The 24209-nt window shown below is 40.0% G+C and overlaps 1 protein-coding gene across 2 annotated transcripts; it reads right to left on the bottom strand.

Annotated features, from left to right (window-relative positions):
• Positions 1-247: 247 nt before the first annotated feature.
• kdm5bb (lysine (K)-specific demethylase 5Bb) lies at positions 248-24157 on the bottom strand. Of its 2 annotated transcripts, XM_040008209.1 has the most exons (28): positions 23695-24156; positions 22372-22449; positions 21904-22026; positions 21396-21566; positions 19498-19554; positions 18136-18285; positions 17925-18018; positions 17481-17602; positions 16877-17035; positions 14550-14669; positions 14303-14461; positions 13995-14176; positions 13708-13870; positions 13458-13577; positions 12015-12209; positions 11559-11740; positions 11329-11453; positions 8233-8383; positions 8004-8118; positions 7095-7450; positions 6114-6252; positions 5015-5194; positions 4358-4519; positions 3481-3966; positions 2883-2967; positions 2580-2788; positions 2244-2498; positions 248-1168 (listed from the first exon to the last, which is right to left on the bottom strand). In XM_040008209.1, the coding sequence occupies exons 1-28, from the start codon at positions 23845-23847 to the stop codon at positions 1031-1033; spliced, it is 4629 nt and encodes a 1542-aa protein (XP_039864143.1). In that variant the 5' UTR covers positions 23848-24156; the 3' UTR covers positions 248-1030. The 2 variants fall into 2 exon arrangements, with proteins under 2 accessions (XP_039864143.1, XP_039864144.1); XM_040008210.1 differs by lacking the exon at positions 19498-19554 and having other exon boundaries at positions 23695-24157.
• Between the last annotated feature and the right edge of the window lie 52 nt (positions 24158-24209).

The following is a 24209-nucleotide window of genomic DNA, read 5'->3' on the forward strand; positions in this document are numbered from 1 at the left end:
AAATATAACTGGGGATCATAAATGTTTATTGTAAAATTTGTTTCATGATGAAGCAATAAAAATCAGCATTATCAGGGTTTAATGATTATTACATTTTAAAAATCAGGTTTTTAGAATAGTTAGTCGCTGTGATCTCTGATGGGTAAACTTGTATGACCACTGTCTGAACAGCTTATTTAAATCCTGTTTTTGAGGACAGGCAGTGATTTTTTGTTTTTACTACATTGAAGTGAAAAGACAAGGCATATCCATAGAACAAAAGGGCTTTATTCCACAATATAAACTTGTAACATCTTCAGCTACTCCAGGTCCTTCCTGCTGTTTCCCGTGACGGGTTACAAGGCGAGGATCTGCCCAGCCAGCAGCCTCTTTTTCCTTTGGCGTGCCGCAGTGTTTCTCCGTAACCCAGACACGTAACCCAGTAGCTTTCTGTACATCACACCATCATCGCTAAAACACAACTCAGCCGAGATCAAAGCCATTTAAGTCGATTCAGACAAAAATTATTGCTCAGATAAATAAAACTATTCTACAAAACAAAAAATGGGAATAATTATATTAAGATGCATGTACTAAACACTGGATTTCAAAGAAAAAAAAAAAGTCATTTTTTGGGGGGTGAAAACCTCGACTTCTGTCCCCTTAGCTCTGGTTTAACATGCAAGAAAGTTTTAAAGAAGATAATATTAACCCTTGATTAATTCTCTTTACCGGGGGGGAGGGGGGTTCATGGTGTAAGACTCCTTTGCGTCGATGTAACGGGATGCCATGCAGCAGACTTCACATCCTGTGTTTTTCTTTTTTTCATTTAGACAACCACAAACAATTCATAAGAAGGAGGAAATATATATAATATATATATGTAAAAATACAAAAAAATAACTAAACATTATAGTTCTGGACAACATGTCAAAGAGGAGATAGCACCGTTGTTACAAAAGGGTTAGACAGACGGGACGAGGGGGTGAAGAGGGGTACGGGGTCAGTGACCCTCCAGACTCAAGACACGCCTCCCTTCAGAATGACATCTTTACTTTCTTACGCGCCCGTCGTTCAGTGTACACGTGACGCAAATGTAGTCCTCCTTCTCGGCCATTTCTGCCGTAACGCCGACGCACACTTGGTGAAACCACTGATTGCAGCTGCCGTCACACTGGACCCAATTCACCTGCAGAAACACACAAGTCAGTCAACATCACAGCTAAACAACAGGTCTACACTTCCAAAAGCTATATGCTCCACAATGTTCATCAACACCACCTGTGTTTTCATGGAGGGCAGCAAAACAATTTACAAGCTCGACCAAACAAGGTGCCACCTATGCCATCAATGGAAAAAATCTAATAAAGATTTAGAGTTAGTCTGCAGTCGGATATTCATCGAAAAATTCAGTTAATCCGGAGGAAAGTTTTAGTTTGCGTTTATCCTGAAAAAATTCCCCTCCGTCCTGTTTATGATAGACCTGTCACACATATTCAATCAACATTTAATCAACAGGAGAATCTAACATATATTTAAAGTTAAATGTGTCCTCCAAGAGATGATGGCTATGTTCTACTTCATGATGTTGTTGTTATTTAGTTTGTTTGTCTTATAAAATTGGAAATCCTTCAAACTCAAAGTCACGGGAACAGCATAGCTGGAGGGGGAGGATAGTTTCCACCATCATTACACCACCTCCCTGTGTTTTTTATAACTCATCCACCTGGAAACTGGAGTTTGAGGTTTGGCCAGTTTGACTGACAGATGTCCCGACACAGCTTTAGCTGATCAACCCTCCTCGGGCTCGACTCTGCTAATTTGAATGCCTGACTTGAATATCTCCGCTGTGGGGGATGCCTTTTTTTTGTTGATCTGACTAATATTAATGCCTGCTGTGAGGTACAGACCCCCTCAGAAGTCTGTGACGTTGTTAAGGGGTCGCTTTTGGCTCCAAAAATCTCACCCATAACCCGCCAACACATTTATGTGAAGGTTTTATGTTAATAAAATGAAATATTAGAATGTCATTCACCAGAAACCTACAGCACAGAGTTTTTGCACAGGTTTGTCTGGGAGCGCTGGTGTTTGCTGTTCACGATCAATTCTTTAGATAAAAATAAAGATTACAGCTCGTCTTGTTTTTGAAGCAGCAGTTTCCTGACCGGAGATGAGGTCCTCATATGGAAGACAGTAAAGTAACCTTAGCCTGTCCTCTGCAGACTAAATCCATTTATGTGGCTCCTGTCAGAGGTCTTTCTCACCTCATCTCCCTCTGGCAGCTGACACCTCTCTGCTGGACACACAGCCATTTCCTCATCAGAGTCGTCAGACTGGGAGAAGTTGGAGCGCGGGGAGGACGAGGTCGAGGTTTGCCTGCGCTGTGGATTCTTTTTATTCATCTTTTGTCTCTTGTGAGAGTGCTTTTTGTCCTTCGCTCTGCGCTCTCCATCTGAGCTGTCTCTCTCCAGATGCCGCTTCACCTTCTTTTCTGAGCTGCTTGCACCTTTGGCACCATCCTGAAAATAAAATCAGCACGATGAAACTGGCGCTGCAGTGTTCAGGATGTGAAATGGTTCCTTTATTGGTTTGGCTTGTACCTGGTTCAGTGGCAGATTTGTTCCCTGAGAGTTAAACTGCATGTGTTTCTCACAGTCTGTGGGCTCCTCCTGTGGTGGTGACATGCATGGGTTTGTTTGCTGGCTGCTGGCTCTGTCCAATAAGACAAGGTAGAGGCTCTGCACCTCTGGCAAAGACACCTGCAGAAGGAGCCCCTCCACCATCAGCTCTTCCAGGTCCCGACTCAAACCTGCAACATAAACACGCAAAATCTAAAATGTGACAATCTGAAACGACAGAAAAACTGCGAGTCATGTCTTCATGAAGTGGATCAGGACACTGACCGTGCAGCGGTATGCATCTCTGCTCGGTGTAGAAGACGGTCTGAGCATGGCTTGTCCTATTCCACTCTGGAGTCAAACAAGGAGCCTGTATCAAAACCATCAAACTCCGATGTTAACACACGCAGGTAGGTGATAATAAAAACAACTCTTTAAGCTTCAAAGAGGGCTGGAACTGAGCTCTACATATGAATCAGATTTGTGTCATTTCTGCAGCTTCTAAGACACCTATCATCTTTTTATTACATCTCACAGCACCCTTTAATGGTGCATTTCTCCTCCTTCATTATTTTATTTTATTTTATTTTTACACCTGCCAGATGATTTATACTAATATACTAATATATCTCCTTCTGTTAGCTCCTTCTGTTTTGTACGAAATGCTTGGAAAAGCTGTAAAAACCTGATCCTGAACCAAAATCTTAAAATGGTTTTGTAAGGGAACTGGTTTATTGTGTCATGTGGAGAAAATCTAACTCTCTGTTGCACACGTACATTTTCATTTAGCAGAGTTGGGGAGAGAATTGTTCCCCATCATTACCAATTAACATTTGCAAAAAATTAACTGCTTAAAAAGTGGCACAAAGAGATGAGGAGTGACCTGAGTGTTGCTCTGAGGGTTGTCACTGCCTGAAACCCAGCGGGTGAGAGTGGGAGGAGTTCCTGGCCTCTCTTCGAGTTCTGGTAGGTTACATGCCTGTGAAACCTCCTGCGCTCGCTGCTGCCAGTTTACTGTCCTCTCCATCAGATAGTGCAGCGCATCACCCTCCGGAAGGCGCACCCCGATGTGCCGCAGTGATGCCAGCAGAGAGAGGACTTTGCTCAAGGGGGGCTTTTCTGACCGCTGGCACTGCGGACAAAGCCATGGCTGTGTTTTGCAGGGATCTGACGGGTCTCTGACGCACACGCTGTGGAAGGCATCCCTGCAGAGTTCGCACTGTAGCATCGCACCCATGGGCGCCCTCTGACAGAAACACACCCTCAGGTCCATGCAGTCTGCCGTGGGAAGGAGCTTTGACTCATTTGCTGCCCTGAGATTAGAGAAAGCCTCCATCTCCCTCACCCACAGCTCCTCAAGAGTTGCCATCTGTTGAATAAAACATAGACTCAGTATTTTTCCTGATGAATTTCAGCAGTCAGATCTCTACCGCAGTGATTAAGCAAATAATTACTGTGTTATCATCATATTACAGCGAATGTTTGAATAAAAGTTTGTTTTTTTTCTTAAATTGACTGTTATCACCCTGTTCAGCATTGTGCCCCATATCAAGTTTGACTGCTCAACACACATCCCAAGCACCCTTCTATATGCAGTTAAGCTTTTCCTGCAACAACCTGAAAAGACAAGACTTTCCTTCTGCTCAAAACTACTTCTCGTCATCAGGATCTGACCACCAAAACGTCAAAATCAGGTAACTCAGCAAACTTTATTCTTTTGAAGCACATGTGTCTCAGGGAATAGCTCTTTGAATACTTACTGCAGAGGTAGAATCCGTGGTCTCTGAAAGCGCTTTTTCCACATCGCTGAGAGTATTGAACCTCGAAGTTTTCTTTTTGTTACTTTTAGGTGATTCCTTTCCTTTCTTTGCCTTCCTCTTTGGAGAACCGACATTTCCAACTTCACATCGGGGACAAAGAACCTGCAGAGAACAAAAGCCCTGTGAGTCTCCTGGACTAACAGGACCTAAAACTAACAACCTCTGCCTTTGACACGGGGATTTTATCTGCACCGAGCCTTAAAATAAAGGAAATTGTGCTCCTGTTTACACTTAACCCTGCATGTTATTATTGTGCCAGACACTACAACGAAGCCTGAATTTGATGGAAATAAATGATTTTCACGTAGAAGTTTGGCAATAGTTTTGGTGACTAACTGTTTTGTCTAATACAGTTTATTGGGTAAGATCCCATAAAAAAACATCTTCAAATGTTTTCTTTGTTTCCAGAGAATCCAATACAGTATACATACACAGTATTCAAATTCATTAAACACAAGCTCAACTCTCTCCGCACAAAGAGAAGTAGAAACAGGAAGGATCGGACAAGTCAAACATTTTCTGCCTGCCAGGTTTTAACCTCAGCAGATAATATTTCAAAATGTCCTAAAAATCCTTTTAAATCTAATTTAATTTTACCTCCAGCAAGGTGAGGCTTGAGTCTTTCTGAAGGAAAGTTGCTGCTGCTGATTCTTTCCATTCCTGCACTTGTGCCATGAGAGACTCCAGCCTGTCTAAAGGCTCCAGGTGGACTTGAATGGCTTGTCCTCGTAGCACCATGTCAGAGAGGGTGTCCACCATCGGGATGCAGCCGCTGACCTGAATCAAGAAGATTATTTTAGTGTAACACACTTTTTTTGCCCCACTGATACCCTGAACCAGCTGACCAGTTATGTTGGCCTCGTTTACATTTTACTGGTCCTTAAAAAAACAACTAATAATTTTCATTAAGTTATATACTAGTGAATAGCTTAATAGTTATAATAACACAAAGAATTAATTATTCTAAAAAAATATTCTGAAGAATAATTAAAAACTAAAGCCTTAAAATAAAGGAAGTTGTGCTCCTGTTTACACTCAACCCTGCATGTTATTATTGTGCCAGACACTGAAAGGCACGGCGAAACATACAATACGTAAGCCAGCACTTTTTTTCAGTATACTATATAGTTGTTGTATAAAATAAATCAGCAGAGGATGGGATCAGGCAAAAAGATACAATACATGAGTCTTTTTGGACTTTTCCACTCAGAGATTTCGATTGTAGTTACAGTAATTGTTGACTTTCTTTTCCCCTTGTTTTCACTGCACCGCCTCTTTCCTCTCACTGCGTGTGTGGGTCAGAGTGGAGAGGCTCCAGCCTCAAAATAACTACGACAGCGTCACCTTCACTGCTGCTGTGAAACACGGAGGCTGAATCTAAAAATAGTTTTTACTCACACACCCCTTCACACTTTTTACACCCCAGACGCCTCTATTTTTGGTCACAAATGTGAGTGACACAGTTTCACTGCCTTCCTGCTGTCTTTTACACGCCTCTAAGAACAGCCTCTTTGTTGCAGTAACCTCACGCACTTCCTTTAAACTGGCAATAAGTTACTAACAAGTTTTCATGACAGGAGAACTCTCAATCGTTATAAACACCATCACAATTGTTTTTAAGTCACACCCTATCAAAATAACATATAATAATATTATATTTCCTAATAGTCCAACCATTCTTAAAATTTCTGCTAACCTGAAGCTCCTCAGCTTCTTGCAGCCACTCTTGGGCTTTTCTGATGGTGTCTTTCAGGAGAAGGCAGTTTGGGAGGTAGGCAGGGATGCTAGATGCCTTCTCAGCAGCAGCACTAAGGGTCTCTATGGAGTGTGGTGGTCTGGTGGGTAGAAAAACACAAATGATGCACCATAGGTTGTAAACATTGGCACAATATTTGCATCAGGTCCATGTTATCTATATTATCCATACCAAGAAATGCCATGACACTTCGTTCACAAGCTTTCTAAATATTTATTTTACCACAAACACTTTCAAAAATGTTCTGTACATACAGGTTTTATTGCATAAAATTGCATAAAACATAAAGCTTATGTTATTTTGAAAACCAAACTTATTTACATTAAATAATATTTTAATTGTCAAACATCTGAAATATTTTTCATACACTATCTCAAATTCTGTGAAAACCCCAAATTCAAAGCTGCAGTGGACTAAGCATGATGAGGAAACACAAAACTTTTTTTTTTAAATGCTGATATTTAAGTCCTGATTGGAGATTAGTTTGCCTGATAATGGTGAGAGTAAATGCGCATTCCTGACAGCCATGCCATTAAAAGCTTCTGAAAAGCACTAATGACAGTTAATACTGGACAGCACTGAGTACCAATGGAATGAGGGCAGAACTAAACATGATGCTCACTTTTTGTTGGTCTTGTTGAATATTCTAGCAGCAGCATTTTGCACTAGCTGTAATTAAAATGAAGCAAAATCAGGAGCACTGACGTAATATTACATTATTCAGTTACAATCAGTGCAAATACCTGGACACAGAGTTAAAGCTAAGAAGCAGAATAACATCTTAGAAATCATCTGGTTTTCTTTTGGATTAAACTCAGAGCATGACAAGCTACCATAATATGTCCTTGTTGCTGTTTTGGAAGCTCCTATCCTGTGGCTATGATGCAAACTTTATCATGGACTAATCGGTGCTGCCCTCACCTGGCTTTAAGAAGACTGCTCGCCTTGTCCTCCCAGTGCTCAGACATAGTGAGCTGCTCTTGAAGTCGTGCCATGGCTTTCTCCACTGACGGATGAGGTGCTAATCCGACTCCCTGGTCGATGAGCCTCCTCATGGTCTCCAGAGTCAGGGTAGCAGGCTGAGCGCTGGCCTGTTGCACCCCCTCCAGCCATCGTGCTTGCTCCAGCCTCACTCTCAGGCGCGGCAGCTCAGGCAGGTCCACGTCGAAGTCGAAGCTGACGTCCAAAAGGCTCTGGATCTCAGCAACACTGGGAAGTTCATCTGCCAGGACCTTCTCGCTGTGCTGCTGGAAGTCTTCAATGCGATTTAAGAGTTCCTGAAGATGCAAAATACAAGAAGTTGAAAAATGTCTTCAAATCAGATCAAGTAGTGCATTTTTATTTATTTAACAGGGAAAGTGCATGTTAATGGACATCGACGTAAAAAATAAGACGTAAACGTGTAAGATTGTAAGAAAACCACTAATTTACATCTGTAGTCCTCAAGCAGGTCACATCAAACTATGCAATACAGAAAAGACATGTAACGCAAAACACATAAAAACACACAAATAAAAACAATACATCACATAAAGTTCAGATAAAACTGATCACAGATCTAACGTGTTACGCAGAGGTCTACTTTATTGCCATTAATAAGCTATTCCAACATTTACCTCCCTTCACTGACACCACACTTTGTGGTTCACCTGTGAGGCATAAAACTGTCCCATTTAGCAGTGGCCTTAGTGCCAATCACACTGCCATATTTTTAAATACAAGGAACGCAGGACAGAAACTGCACAAATAACAAAAGCTGCACAATGTGACTTAAAATTAAAGAAATGAAATTTTACTTTGGTAAAAGCAAATTTCTTCTCCTCAGTTTACCTTCAACAGGGGCGCCTGAGGGAGACTGCAGGAGAGGTTATACAGCTGCCGCACAAATGAACTCAGCTCCTCCACAGTCAGCTGGCTCCGTGACTTCCCACTTCCACACCGATACCTGTGTCCATGAGTGAAGAAATCACCCTCATTAAGGCGCTATTACTATTCAACAAGAAGAATGTGTGAGAACAAGTAATGCATAAGCCTGGGTGACATCGCATATTAATGTTACCTGGTCTGCTTCTTGCCATTCAACAGCTGCTGTGCCACAGACGCGCACTTCTCAGCATCTTGTGTGACCAAACGAAGCCGACGCAGCAGGTCGTTGTCAGGGAACAGCTTGGAGTCTGACTCAGCAAGGAGGGTGCGAAAGACTGGCAGGCCTGAGGAGACAAGAGCAGCTTAATCATAGTCTAACACATTTGCAGCTTAAATAACCCAACATGTTGCTGAGCAACTGATGACTTACTGCAGCAACCTCTTTTTTTATTGTTTTTGCTGAACATGCCACTGGCGCTGCAAAGAGTAATAAATACTTTTATCTTATAACTTACACCACTATTGACTTAACTGAGTCTTAGGTTAATTGCTTCCAGGAGCTCTTTGAGGAATTACTTTGCTGACAGTGACAATGGAGCGGAGTCATTGGTAGAAGGATTTTAGGATTTCATTTCTTTATTGACTTTATTTAGAATCACTTAGTCAAACAGCTCATTATGATTATCGAGTGTGATTCTAATATCTTCTAATCTAATATCAAAAACAGGAACAAAACTCGGGGTGCTTCTTTTTGTGTGTTATGTTATACTGGCCCTTTAAGGTCGGGTCTGGACTGCGATGAGGCACTCACGATATAACAGTGATATGTGCTTTGTGTAGCATGAATGACTGGTTAAAAGGTTGGGGCAAGATAGAACAGGAACTCAGCAAAGAGGAAGAAAGGTGAACAAAAGCACCATGAAAGGCAAAAACAAAGGTGGCAGTGAAGCATTTTCATTGTTTTTAGCATATTGACTCACTTCATCATATACAAGTTCTTTGTCTGTTGTGACTTTTGTGTTCTCTGTCCCAAGGGTTTAACTAAAGGACTTATAGCAGCGCAAACAAGCTGCCCCAGAATGAAAGTAAATACCTCTAACACCTGATCCTAGGTCTGCAAACCACTGTATGCACAGGGGACGCCACTAAAGCTCACCTGGTTGAGCTGTAACACATGTATTGTGTCTTTACTGTGTTGGGTTGTTTTCAGTGTGTCAGCCCCCCCTCACTGTCTTCCCACTACTGTGTACTCTATACTGGACCATCCAATAAAGGCCAAAAACATTCTGAATGCACATACACTCACACAGGAAATGCTGACCTTGACTCTGAGCTCGAAACACATTATTTCTAATCGCAGTGCAGCTGCAGAGCAACTTAATATTAGAGCAATATATGCAGTGATGACTCCCCACTTGGCCAATAGAAAGGGGGCTGTCAATGTCCAACATCATTCATTCAAGATGTCTCGCCCAGTGTGTGTTTTAACAGTGTGTGCAAACACAGCTTTGTTAGTCAAAATGCAAACGCAGTGGCACACGTTTGTTTTGAGCTTTCTGAAACCAGAAGTGAGCATATTTGGATGAGCAACTGTACGACTGCAATGCACAAACTCAGATATCTTCCAATTGGTACTAAGTAACAGACTAATAAAGTAGTTGGACAAATTTCTATTTACCTGATTAAAATGCTTCAAAAGACACAAACGGCAGTTTTGTTCAGTGACTCCATTTAGCACAGGTGGACTCTAGCAGACTCCAGTTGGCTACAGCTGCCTGGTACACCTACTCAAAACTTCATCTACCAACAGTTTTTAATCACTGGAGAATCCCAAACAGACAATCCCAAACAATTTCCAAACAATTATTTTTATAAAAAGCTGTGAACATTTATTTTAATTTTTAAGTCTTTTCATTGGTCCTTTTAATGTGGGAGTTTTGGGGGATTGGGGGCAGTTTTGGCTCTTATGCACTGGCTTCTTTTTTCAGCCCTGCAGGTTACCACTTTGATTTGCTACATGTTTCTCCTATTAAAGCGTCTTAATTAAGATAACGAGAAAAAGCTGTAGAGCTCTCATTTGCAAGTTTTGTAAACTATTTTTGCTCCGCTGTCTATAGCTCCCAAGAACAGTGTGACAGCCTCTTCAGTAAACGAAATTTAATTAAACAAGTGGCACTTTTAAAAATAAACGTCAGACAGTTAACACCATGCTGAGGAGTCTAAACAGGAGGTCGATTACACTTCCTACAGAGTGACACTTTTCCCAGTTTGAGCCTAAAATACATGGAGAGGAGGGATGCTGAGGCAGGCAGATGAAGAGGGGATCCTGCTGCTGTGCCATAATAAACAAGAACACCAAACTCACAGTACGCAGACTGCAGCTGGTGGTGGACGCGTCACACATGACAAACTGTGCAGTTTGTCAAGTGTACAACAGCTGTATTAATTTGATGAGTAGGAAATTTTACGATCTGAAACTGAGGTAGTTAATAAGGTTTGGATACATGTTTGAGTAAAATGAATGAATTTCTCACATCTACTCAGGAAAGCTGACAATCTTCTACTAACAAGGTTTTCATCAGTGCTCTACTTTCTGAGATAAAAGACGAGCAAAATTATATTACTGACTATTTACAGATTGGCAGGCAAAGCAATCCTTTTTAATATGAGTCTTAAACATGCATCCATCAACTTTTTTACATTCTTTGCTGGCTTGTTTTCAGCTCAGCACCTGCCCTGTTTTGGTGTAGATGTGTATTTTTCTACTTTTGCAAAACATAGTAGCTACAGAATAAATGAAACCGTCTGCATTTACATGGGCTGTCCATAAACTTCACTTTAACTGTGCCATCGTCTCTTCCAGCAGGTATGAAATCTCCTTGCCAAATGATGACTTGTTTGCTAAACTGAACATAGTGCTTTTGTTTTGGGCTGTAATGATCCATAGCTGTGGCCAGATAACTGAAACGGTTGATGCTAGAACAACCACATTAAACGTGGAAATGGAAAAAGAAAAAGGAGGAGGATGGTAGAGGTGGCTAAAAAGATGATAGAAAGCGAGATTCAGATGCTATAATTACTGCTTACTCAGTCGAGTATAAGCTAATGTTTTAAAATGGAAAGTAGTGCAGTCTTTATTACAGCACCATGGAAGGAGGTTGTCTACTGCAACTTCAAAACATTGGTTTTAAATTTGAATATAGTTTCATTTTCTGAAATTAGGTGCAAGGAAACACTGGTTATTTTACTTAAATACGTGAAACCATCTGTTTGGTCCTTTGCTGCTTACCTTTCTTTTTTTCGAGTTTGGCCTCTAGAGTCTCTGTTACACGGGAGGCCCATTCATCATACAGCTCAGATCGCTGCTTCACAGAATTCATCATCAAAACCAGGTCGTCCAGTGTGTATCTGTAACTGTAGCAGCAAAGCAAAACGATTGATTTTTTTAATAAGATGCACAAATCAGAAGAACCACAGTTTTCTGTAGTTTAATACTAAAAAATAATCAGTGGGACTTACTTCACTGTGTAGTTGGTGACGGGGCAGGAGCAGAGGTTGTTGATGTGGTACAGACAGACCAATACTCCGGGGGTACAGGGACAGGTGATGGCAGACAGGTAGCAGGTAGTCTTGCACTTGAAACATTGTCGCTCATCATCCTGGAGGTGATCGTACTTTGCCTCCTGGTGGTGCATCGCTCCCTGAAGGTGTGAGATACCAGCAAATGCATTAGGTGATGCAGTGTGTGTTTAAACACAACACCTCTTTGCACTTTTTTTAAACATGTATGCTACTTTCACAGCTGGCCAATAAAGCTTAGTGGCACATTTTTACACATTTCTGCGAGGCCAAAACAAAAAAGCAATTTTAAACTAGTGATATGAAAAATAAACCTGTATTTATTTATTAAAAAATAGTCTACACACTATGCAACTCTGTCATTATGTCTACACGAGATGTTGAAAGATGCTGTACCATTTTCTTCACTTTCTCTCTCAGCTCCTCCTCTTCTCGGATCATGGCGACCATGTCCTTGTGCACGGCTGAGGCCAGAACCACGCTGAGTGTATCTGCTTTTGTGGCCATGTTGCACACCATCTCATCATGCGAAAACACGTTGTACCGATGCAGCATGCGGTAGTGGTCAACACACTGTCTGCCAAGAGGCATCTGGTAGAAGAGAAAGGAACAAAAGAAAGTTAAGTGTGTAATTGGTGATGGAGCAATAGCAGAAGAGAAATTAGTCAGCAGTAATTTTGAGTAAGTGTGTAAAGAAGAACAAAAAAAATGTCAGCCTAATGTAAATATTTTCAGCTTTTCTTACTCTCCTGTGATACTAAAATGAATTTATTTCAACTTGTGGCTACTTTACAAAAGAAAACTAATTTTAAAAAAGCAACATGATCTTTTTTGGGTGAACAGATATAATATAATTTACTTTTAATATAAACTGCCGCTTCACATTTCTCTCCAGTTCATAGTAACAGCCTTTGCATAACACTATGAAAATACTGGAGGTAATCTAAATACTGATGCATGACCCGATAAAGCAGCTTAAGCTTTATTTATAGTCCTGCACTGAATCCCAAAGAGCCTGTGGCATAGACTGTTGTTGGTATTTGTGTCTGCTTTTCTCTGCCCTCAGCATGATTTTTTTTCTACCTGCTTCGTGGGAAAATTTCTCACAGAGACTTGAACTAAAGCTACTAAAAGTCTTCTCTGCACATTGCGCTGGTGTTCGTGGACTCTACAGCCGTCACTGGTGCTTCATTCTCTCTTGCGATTGTCTTTCTTTCTCCTGCATGCTATCAATGCCACACAGCCTTCTAGATAGTTTACATATTCTCTAATTCTGTGAGAACTCACTTCACTGAGAGGAAATCCCACAATATGTGATCCTTCTGCACCTATTGCTAACAGGTGCCATTGAATACCATCATGAAGGATTCTACTGTGTTTGTTTGAATTTAGAAACACACCAGTGCTCCTAGTACCATTTTACAGTTTCACCATCTGTGTTTTAACCTGTTAAAGGGATGGGCAGCTTTCAGATTTCACATATTCAGTTAACATGACCTCTGTTTTTATAGGACTTAAAGCAGTTGTTATAACAGTGGTTAAAAATGTGTGTTGCTGTGATGCGTAAATACTTTTCTGGGAAGCTGCAGATCAGGTAAAGTGTAGATTTTATACAGAACTATAAATCAAGCTGTAAAGCAGTACCACTAAAATAGGCTGGCATTTTTTTTTGTACTCAATCAATGAAAATCTTTCATACTAAAAATAAAAAAATGACCTTGTTATTCATTCACATCTTCTACTTTCACATAAAATTATATTAGAAAAAGTGTTTTAAATACTTTTTCCAAACAAAAAAGAGATGCTGTTTAGAACAGCGGAAATAAAGGGATTAAATACCCAGTCCACTGTGCAGAAGTTGACCGCCTCAGCGAAGTTGAAGCCCTGATTGAAGCCACTGTGATAAGCTCTAGGAAATGTGATGACAAACTCACCAGCACACTGGTTTGTTCTGTAAATCTGAAGCAAAGTGGAGAGCAGAGAAAATCCTGTGAGAAATATTCAAGTTTTATCTGTAAATCCACTTCATAACAGACACTGACTACATATACAGATGTAGACTACACAGGATGTGAAAAAGACTACGAACTGGGACTCCATAGTCCATCAGGGTGTTGGGGTTCATGATGGTGACCAGCTGGTGGAGCAGGTCAGGTTGAGACTCAAAAAGCTCTGGGGCCAGTTTCTTCATAACGTCCTCCAGCTGCTCGGCAGCAAAACCAGGAGCACCATACCAGGTTTTGGGTTCCCCCCTTGAAATGAATAAAATAGAAAAGACTTCACTCCTGCTGGCCAAAAGTGAGGTGCAAATAAAATGTATTTTATTTTAGGAGCTCAAGCAATAATAAACCTATACAAGAAACTTTTTTTGTATACCAGTGCAGGTAATTGATGGAGTAGCTCCAGTGATCCTCGATGTGCCAGCAGAAAGAGGAGAAGCACATGCCAACATAAAGCCACGGCAGCGTCATCCCACAGATGTCAGCTGTTACATGAGTCAGTACAGACGGGTTCATCATCGCCAGGTTGTTGAGGTTCCAGCCACATTTGAGGTATTTCTGCGTGGGGAACGGCATACCCAGGTCAATAGCAGGAATTACAGTGCAATGCTTGTACTTCTTAGTTTACAAAACATGATTCCACAGATATATGCAAGGTTTTATATTGCTTATTTAGACATTTACCTCATCTGCTGGAGAAACCTTAAATTTTCCATTTGGAATAGGGAATCCACTTCCAAACTCCTTCGAGGCGATATCTGCTCCATACTCTACAGTAACGTCCTCATCAATGGCTCCAACCAAACGCCAAAACTCTTTCTCTACCAGCTCTGTGGGCACCATCTGTAACAAAGAAGTGAGAGGTAATTGAATTTAAAATACTCAGACTGACATAGAGCAGTATGTTTATGTTTGGACCTTATCTACTTACATGAACTGGCATGTTGAAGTAATCAGATTTAAAGGCATCTGCCATTTGGCCAAATGCACGCAGGGAATAGTCTCTGTATGCCTGTTCAAACCCGAACGCCTCATGAGGCTTGTTGCATTCCTGTGGGCAAATTTAAAAAAGCCTTTCAAAGATATTGACACGGTTAGCTTTTGTGTGTGTGGTTTTTAATTTATGCACAATTATTTATGGAATTATGATGCCAAAAACCTATTCTATAACTACATAATTAAAAACATATAGGTAAAAATCTGAGAATTCTGAAATTGAATCTGTGGGAGAATGGATGAACTTCCAGGAGGTAAAAAAACGATCTTGGAGAAAAAGTGAGCAAACCTTTTAAAGCATTTTTTTTAAAGCAGTTCTCTTTCAAACCTCACTCGGTATCTCACTATTGAAAGTGGCCTCTGGCATGACCAATCAAGCAAGCTCCACTATTACCATGTCTGTCCAAAAACAACTAATTACGTCAACAACACAGGGTCCCCGAAACCCTTAGATCAATAGTGTTGGAGCCTGAACATAGAAGCCTGTCTCCTAGAGTCTGCAGTCTAGAGAGCCAAATTGGCAGCTTCAAAGATTCAGAACTTTCGGCAACAGTAGAGGAAAGTGAAAGCTGCAGATGAGCAATGGGGCACAGGTGGAAGCATCCCCACTTGGTTTCAGATTTGATATTTCACTCAGTGGTAAAGGGATTCAAGGGTGGCACTCAGGTTGCAGACTGTTATAATGCCAACACCTGAGGAGATCGATCTCCAACCTTCAGCACATACACATCTTAAAAGCCATTTCCAACTGGATTGGGTGTTTTATTATTTTAATTTTCCTCTTGCTCTGACATTTTGACAAACTTCACACTACACTTACAACTTACACCTGGAGAGATGATGCGACCATGAACAGTCTAGGCCAGATTTAAACAGCCATTAACTTCAAAGGCAACAAAACATTGGAGTAACTGCAATTTAGAGGTATTGTCACCTGTACGTTATCACTGAAACTCACTTACTATGTACACTGCTGCAGCTGTTATATATCTAAAACTCAAACTAAACACCATTTTATATCAGCAGCAGCAGGTTATATGAGTCAGCCCCCAGCAGAGCATCCTGCCTGAGGTCTCCTCTGAGTATCAGATGCTTAATGGTGTAAGCAGTGTTTCAAAATTAGATCACAAAGAATTAAAAATATTTTTTATATTTCTTTGGCACCCCTCTGGTGGCCTGTGGTAAAAGCCAGCCCTGCCTCATAAAGGTGTGACGTTCACACATGATTTCTTTTTCTGATTTCCACCCAGAAGACTGTTCAGTTCCACCATATTTTGGCTCTGATTTGGCATTAAAAATACATGGGTGTATTTAGAAGGTCCATACTAAAGTAAAGAGTGGCAAAGAGAAGTGAAATCAAATTATTCTGAGCTTTGCAGGTAGCAAAAGTCTGCCAGACATTAGAGCTGGCTCCCGGAAGGAGAACCTTTAAAACCGACCCTGGGAATACACTGGCTGCACCGGAGTCGTGTTCTTTTTGTGATTTGGCTATGGGAGCTGTTTGAGCCCACTCACTCCTTACATTGCTTAAACTAAGAGAAGTTATACAACTTTTTTGAGCTGTTAATTCTGCTATACAAGCCAGTAAAAGCCCAAAACAAAATACAGATGTAGAACTACGCATTTTAGTTCCCTTTTAATGTTAGCGTTAAGCTATACAGACTTTGAGTAACAGTTTAAGATAACCATACCTAAGAAACTTTAAATTGTAGTTACAGTATTAGTGTAGTTTTGTAACACATTTTCATTAGTGATGAGAGATTCTTGTATTTAGTGCAGTTACACTTGTTGCAGAACAAGTGACACTGATCTTACTTCTTATTTGTTGTACTGTAACCCAACCCAGTACTGTTTTTCTAAGCCAAACAAACAGATAGCAAAAGTGAAAGTAAACTACAGGATCATAGTCTTTACGTCACTGATAACATACCTGCTTATATGTTCTTTTAAAAACAAACACTATAAAACCTGGCAACAGCTTAAAAAACAAATACATTTACAATAAACAAAAGTAAACAATAATGTTTATAGATGGACTACACAGTATTTATGCACTACTTAGAAGCTTTATAAACATCCATTCCACCTTAACAACTATCAAGATAATGTTATAGATGGTTTACAAAGAATTATTAAGTAATAATTAATATTATTTAGTATTTTTTCAATATTTGCTAACAGTGAAAAACTATTTAGCTCATTTTTCTATGTATTAACGATAGTAATTATAAAGTGTTACCAGACTGTGCTGTTTAATCTCACCTGAGCCAGACACTTGGGGCACCTCCAGTCTCCTCTGGGAACGTCTTGCAGAGGAGGGATCAAACAGAAGGTGTGGTAGCTGTCGTCACAGCCATCACACAGCAACAGGCGGTCTTCATCTCCCCCACTGCCACACACCAGACAAACAACCAGATCCACCTGGGCAATAACAACAGGAGCAGTTTGTAGTGAGACGAAAATAAACAGATAGAAATGAAAAACATTTTTTACATAGACTGAAATCTACCAGAACTCATTATATTTATTACAAAAATGAAGAATTTTAACATGCATGTTAAAAATATACTTTGAAATGCTGTCAGTTTTAAAGGATCAGTTATGGTGCATGATATTTTAAACCTCATTTTTTCTCTTCTTACATTACCTCTGCCTTCTTTTCTTGTGCTATTGTATCTTTTAGTTTATGTAATTACATTCAGCATTAAAATGTCACATTTTTTTTGTTATGTGTTATTTGTGCTCTTCAAAAAATGATACATATTTAATGGACAAAGGAAGCAACTTAGCCAAATGACAAAAACTTAGGGTGGATTTCTCATCATGTTGCATTAAACTAAAACACACTCTTTTGGTGTCTACTTACTGGACTTGGAGGAACTGGAGGCATGAGTTTCTTATACCGTGACTTGGGAACTTTGTCAGCTTCAAATATTAGTTCCTTGGTTTCAACTGGTTCCTGTTTCACCAGAATTGGAATCTCTTTCTCTGCAAGGCCACAAAAAACGTTACTATGACCAAGAAGAGGTTTATCCTTTACAGGAAATGTTTAAAAATACATGGACTCCATATTTGGTATTTTTAAGTTACTATAGAAATATTATTTTCTTGGCTAAAGGAGGATTTGTAACTACTGAATATATGTTTAATTACCATTCATTTCTGCTTATCGCTACTTTACACTCTTGTTACAACATTCATACATGTTTATTAATGCTTAATGATTCCAAACAAAGTGTGTTGAAGTGTTTGCATTAATGTTGTGAATATCAACAGAATAACTGTTTTCGCTCTGGGGTGTGGGTCTGACCTGGTTCTGTCTTGACAACAAAAGACCCCATCCTCCGCCTCAGGTTTGGCTTGCTATCACCGGGCTCACCTGGTTCAGTCTTCACACAGACAGCCTACAGACAAAGTGAGAACTGAAACGTCAAACTACGAGATTCTTCAAATAACTGTTGAATAGTGAAGCTTGTACTGATGGTTTCAGGGCAGTTTTAGTCAGGCTTTGTGGCTCCCACCTCACACTTCATGCGCTTGGCTCTGCGAGCACTTGGACAAGCATCAGATATCTGGACAGGTGTCCTCTGAGCCTGGTCCTGCAGCTTCTGCTCCTTGATGTCTGTGCCCTCCTCTGCACTGTCGACCGGCTGGACAGGCTTCTGAACACACTGAAAGAGCCAGCGAGGGAGAACTATATCACAAAGGCTGTTAGAAAGAACCTATGCGACTAACTGGAAATACCTGTATAATTAGATGCAGTAATCAGGAAGATATAAACTGACTGCCAGGTAGTACAGTACAGTTAACTACAACTAAAACTAAAAGTAAGAGTAGAAGAAATATTTTATTTAAATATTTAAATAAATAAACTGAAATTTAAAAAAGATTATAGACTAAAGGAAAAAATGGAAACTGCCTGAAACAAAATTAACTAAAAAAAAAAAAAAATACATATAAGAATATAAAAAATATCATTTAGTCTTTCTCACTCTGATGAAGTTTGTTAACCACTGTCAGGCACTGGTGTAAAAGTTTAATAAGATAACTGGCGGAAAAAAGGTACATTTACTCTAGCATTTTTGTATTTTTTTATTAATCTTTATCTTGTTTAATTTTTGTATTCTTTTCTTTCTCTTTTCAGAGAAAGTTTATATTCTTTATACTGATGTTTATATTGTTTGAAAATATTTTGTTTTCATTAGATTCAGTGTTAGTTTTGATCTGTAAATTATAATCACATGTGTGGTACTTCTCACGGACGTGATTCAAGAAGTTCAGAGTATGACAATACAAACACAATATTTCACATCATGTACACATTCTTAGACAAACACATGCAATAAGGACTTAATAGTGTATCTGGTATTCAGAGTTATTTTAGTTTTGGTATTATAGTTTTAAGAGTGGATTTTATTGTTAAAATATCCAGATGTGGTTTACTTTTTTTTAAAGTTTGGTATCATTTGGTATTTAAGAGTGATTATAGTGAAACAGTCAAAGAAGAAATGTCCATGAGGAGGATGTGGTTAGTTTGTCACCTCAAACAGGGAGCAAAGAAACATGCCAAATTAAACAGAAGGATGCGTGTGAGTTGAGACAGTTTGTGTGTGAAGGTAAGGTATCTCAGACTCTCAGGAGTTTGACTTTTTAGTTTAACTAATTACCAACAGCAGGTTATTGTGTGGATAACACATTACAACTGCAGAAAGTAGATCAAGGTGAAGATACTGTTAACTGATACTAAGATTAACTGTTTTATGAAGAGATTTAAATGTTGTCTGTAAATATAGCCCCACAACTTTATGCTGCCCAGCCACAGATAAACATGCATTTTGTTAGATGTGAGGCCGAGTAGCTTCTTAAACATGACACAAACGTACTTCTTGAAGTTCAGGGTCAGCCTCCAAAAGCATCAGTTTGGAAGCTGGATCTGGTGCCTAAGGCAGGAGAGAGCTTTGGTGATTACAGAGTTTAAAGTGACCTGTGTAAGAAGTCACAAATGACCAATTAAATTATCTCTCTTGCAAAATCTCATGAAAAATTAGAGCCAAAATCAATAAAAGAGACACAAGATGATAAAATCAAACTCAATATATCAGTAAGAAAACAGAGCTAACTTAAAAATACTGCAAAAATCAGACAGCTCTTAAAAACACAAAACATACAACCCAACATAGAACAAACGATCCTAATAATGCATTTGTTTAATCTTGCTCCTTCCATATTACATTCAACTTGCATTCAACAACATTTAGCTTCAATGGAAACATTGAACTATAAATCATTTTCATTTGCAGAAGAAATGAGAAATACCAGTTCAGTGGTTATTTCCTGCTTTTATTGTCCTACTTACGCTAATGCAAACGTGTACCACGCCTAAGTTTGTTTTCCAAACAGCCACCTGCTGTGCCCTAAACCATGTTCAAACTTCACCAGTTTTATTGTGACTTTGAATGAAGGCATACATTTGTTGATTTTACTGACTGAGCTCCTTCCTATATTATATTTAGGTTTTGATCCACTGAGCTTCTCACTTTTATTTTCTATTTTCTATTTAACTGTACTCTTTTTGTGTACAGCTAAATATTTACCTTCCTAAGCTATTTTTTTGACATTGTCTTCATTATACTGAGCTTGGTTGTTTTCCATGTTTTGGTTGCAGGCACTGTAGTGTCCCAACTAAATGTACCTTATCTTTGTTGTTCTCTATTCAGGTGTCAGTCTGTCACTGCTTGGTGGAAGGAAACTGGTCCAAAAAGCTGTGGTTTGGGCATTAATTGCCATATGCAAGCAAGACCACAAACTGCCTATAATGGCTTCCTCACATTGGCAGGCTGTTAAACTTGATTTTAAGATTTTATTGTTTGTTTTTGAGCAACTCAGGTTTCAGTATCGTGGCCAAGAAAATTTTGTCAAACACATTAATGGAGCCAGGAATGAACCAATCTTCTGGTTTAGTACATGACGTGCTCTACCTCCTGAGCCACAGCCACCCAGGAAGTGCAGCTATGAACCGTTATGAACTGTGGGAATTATTTAGGAAAACTGAACCATTTCTGTGGTTTAGCTCTTAAATGTTAGCGGTGGAGCTAACACTCACACACATTTTACACATGTATATATAGTAATAAGACTACTATATTACTAAGAATGTTTTTAATCATAAAAAAACGATTTAATCAGTATATTACAACACAGTACTCCATGCTACATGTGCGCCTTTCACTCCTACACTGCTGAGGCTGTTAGTCTCTCTAAACTCAGCTGGGTATCGATGCTGCAGTACTCCCAAAATTAATGAAACAAGAAGAAATTATAAAAAAGAAGAAGAAGAAGAAGAAGAAAACAACAAAAAGAGGATGGCAACCATGACCCGTCATCTTTATGGAAACTGCCAGATGATAATTGCTTTAGTCAACAAGATCAGAAAGAAACATTTGCTGTTAAAATGAAAGTTGAAAATGTATTCCACTAAACGACACGCAAGCTAATCTAAAGTCTCACTAAAGCAGCGGCTCCCGAATGTATGAAAAAGATCTGGCTGCTTTAATATCTGCTGCTTTAAAGCACTTACACTTTGTATTGGGATGGTTACTTTTTATTTTACAGTAAGGTACAGCACTGCATGTATACTTTGCATTAGCACAAGTAGAGCAATGAAAGTAGAAAACACCCCCTAAATGGGCATTTCTCATTATAGTTAGTGCACAGACCAGATGAGTCACACACTACCGGGAAAAAAGATATGTTGTCAGGCTGATGCATGGGTCTAACTCACCAGCAGGTTTGCTCCATTCTGAAACAGATTGTAGGGATAGAGGATTCGCTCGTAATGCCCTCGCAGGTGTGAGCCAACGGCTTTGCCAGGGGCGAAGCCCATGTGAAGCGCAATCTTGGTCCATCGCCTGTCCCGGCAGACGATGTCAAACCCGCCCTCCTCTGCTACCAGCTGAAGTGACACATAGTTTGTTATAAGAGTGGTTTAACTAGATTATTACACATAAATGGACAGTTTCTTCCTTTTCCTTCCTTTCCTTTTCCATATAAAAAGGTTTTCATCTTCCACTAAAGGAAATTTCCAGGACTCTGATCTCTTAACAAGTACTTTTTGGTTTAATTTACTCAAATTTGAAATACATTTTTATTTATCAAATTGCCTCAAAAATAAGAGTCTTAACTAATCGTGTTTATGTGAGTAGTCACCCATCCAAAGGGTGTTTTTTCACTCAGCTAAAACCCCTGGGTATTTGATTTAAAAATGATGTGCAGTGCAAGCAAATATCAACCTTATTTAGCTTATATAAATCCAAAATCTTCCTCTCCACATGAGGAATCTTCAGGCTACATCCCTGCAAGTCCCAAAATTTCGCAATCTGGTCCAAGAAGTTGAGTTTGACTCTGGTTTGTGCCTGAGAAAAGAGACAAGCAATGAAAAGTCAGCTAAAGACCAACAACACCAAGAAGATTACTGAGGGACATGACAGCAAAACCAGAAAAAATGAATATTAGGTGCTGTTCTGCTGTTTTTGTAAAACATAAATAATTGCACTTTCAGTTTTAAATCCAGTAATCCTTTATTTTGTAACATTATTCCAAAGCAGTAATAACATTACTGGTCTTTGTTTCATTGTAGCCTCAGTGGGTTTACTGGCTACGTGAATGAGTTAAAAATAGAACAACATTTCAGAGTACTGATCCACAGAAAGATAAACGAGTCAAATGAGGGCTGGTATGATCTGACTAGCAAAACTCACCTCCAGTTCATTGAGCCTTTGGATCCGAGGAACAAAGTGAAGCTTGTCGATATCGCAAGCAAATGGAGGCTGCCAACCCTAAACAGCAACAAAAATACAAGTGAAGGTCATTTAATTATGTAGTCTTCTTTGACTTTCATTTTTGCAATAGTATGCCATGTGACTGAGGCTACTGTTTTGTTTGTTTTTTTAAGTTTTTCCCAGTTGTGTTTGGACCCAAATTAGCCAAACTTTTTTTTCTTTTTAAACACTGGTGGCTTATCTAAAGTGAAATTAGGCAGGTAAAGAGGCATACGACTACATATTTGCAGGCTAGGCAAGGCCTGCTGATAGCTGAGAGAACAACAATCAATAAGCTCTTCAATACCACACACAAACTGGGCTATACAATGAAAACACCCATTCAACACCCATGCTGGGCCCCTAAAGTTCTTGTTTCAAGTCTGAAGCCAACATCCCCCCCTCACCACTGGCACACAAAATGGCCAGATGGAAGACTCACTCACCAGCACAGCTTACCACAAAGCCAACATGGAGGACAACACCCTACAACACAGGCATATACATGAAGAGTGGCTCACTCTTAACAAACTCATATTCTTATAACATGCACGCCAGGGTGTAGGTGGCCGTAATATGGCGGATTTAACAATAACTTTTCAGAAAGAAAACCCAGTTGAGTCTTTGGCCCACAATGGGGTTCAATATCTGACACTTGGAAATGAAGAGTTAATCCTGGACTTGGCCAGGCGGAATAAAAACACCCAAAAAAGTGACGGGGCGATCACTGGAGGGCGATGACCACTTCAGGATGCTCTTGAGAAAATAATCCCTAATTAATACCAACTTTAGGTATGCGAGGACACTCGGGGAACAAGCTGAGTAAAAGCATTGTCCCTCATATGATCACATCATGATCATCCTCTTCTTCTACGGAGCCTAATGGCTTCCGCATAGCCACCTATGTCAAAGCTGTGTGTTGAATTATGACAGGTTGAGCTGTTAGCCTGCGCTAGCCTAGCCAAGCAAAAGTGACTCAATGACTGAGACCATCGACGCTTTGTTGACACACGGCGAATCACGACTTTAACCCACTCAAAACACCGACAAGTCTACGAGACTGCTGTCGGTCAAAAGCAGCGCGGCTACGTTGTAAATAGTCACGAATGAGAGGCAGCTAGCAGTGGCAGCACAAAGAATGAAACAACCGTTTATCCGCCATGTTGAGCAGTCCCTTTAAATCCCCAGCTCTCCGTCTTTAACGATGAACTAATTCAGCATCCGCGTCTCCGTAACGCTTTTTTCACCTTTAATGACACTCACCGGGGGCGGCCGCACTTTACAAATGCCCGTTTTTTCAGCGATGGGACGGATCTTATTGATGAAGGCGTACGGGTCTCGAAATTCTTCCCAGCTGGGCTCGAAGACCGGGCACTCCGGAGGAGGCTTGAACTCGTCCGGCCGAGGCAGGCTCATCGTTTCGGACGACCCGGTGGAAGCTCGGACAGGACAGGTCACCTTCGAAGAATGCTTTTTCAATTTAATTAATTAATTTTTATTTCCTGTCTATTCACCACTAGAGTGGGTGGCAGCCAGTCGACATCAACATGAGAGGAGGCAGCTTACACACACACATACACACACTCAAATACACACATAACCTACACACTCTTCCACTTACACACACACACACATCCACTCACAGTGAGGAGAATGTTCCAAGGCAGTGAGCAGTGAGCACTTCCGCTCGAAAAACTAGACACCACGCAGCTCTTATCTATGCATGTGTAAATTCTCTGTTTCTGCGGTTAAATCGACGTATTAATCAGTAACTACAG

This window comes from Simochromis diagramma, unplaced genomic scaffold (assembly GCF_900408965.1).
Source record: "Simochromis diagramma unplaced genomic scaffold, fSimDia1.1 OVJJ01000545.1, whole genome shotgun sequence".
Classification (NCBI taxonomy): Eukaryota; Metazoa; Chordata; class Actinopteri; order Cichliformes; family Cichlidae; genus Simochromis; species Simochromis diagramma.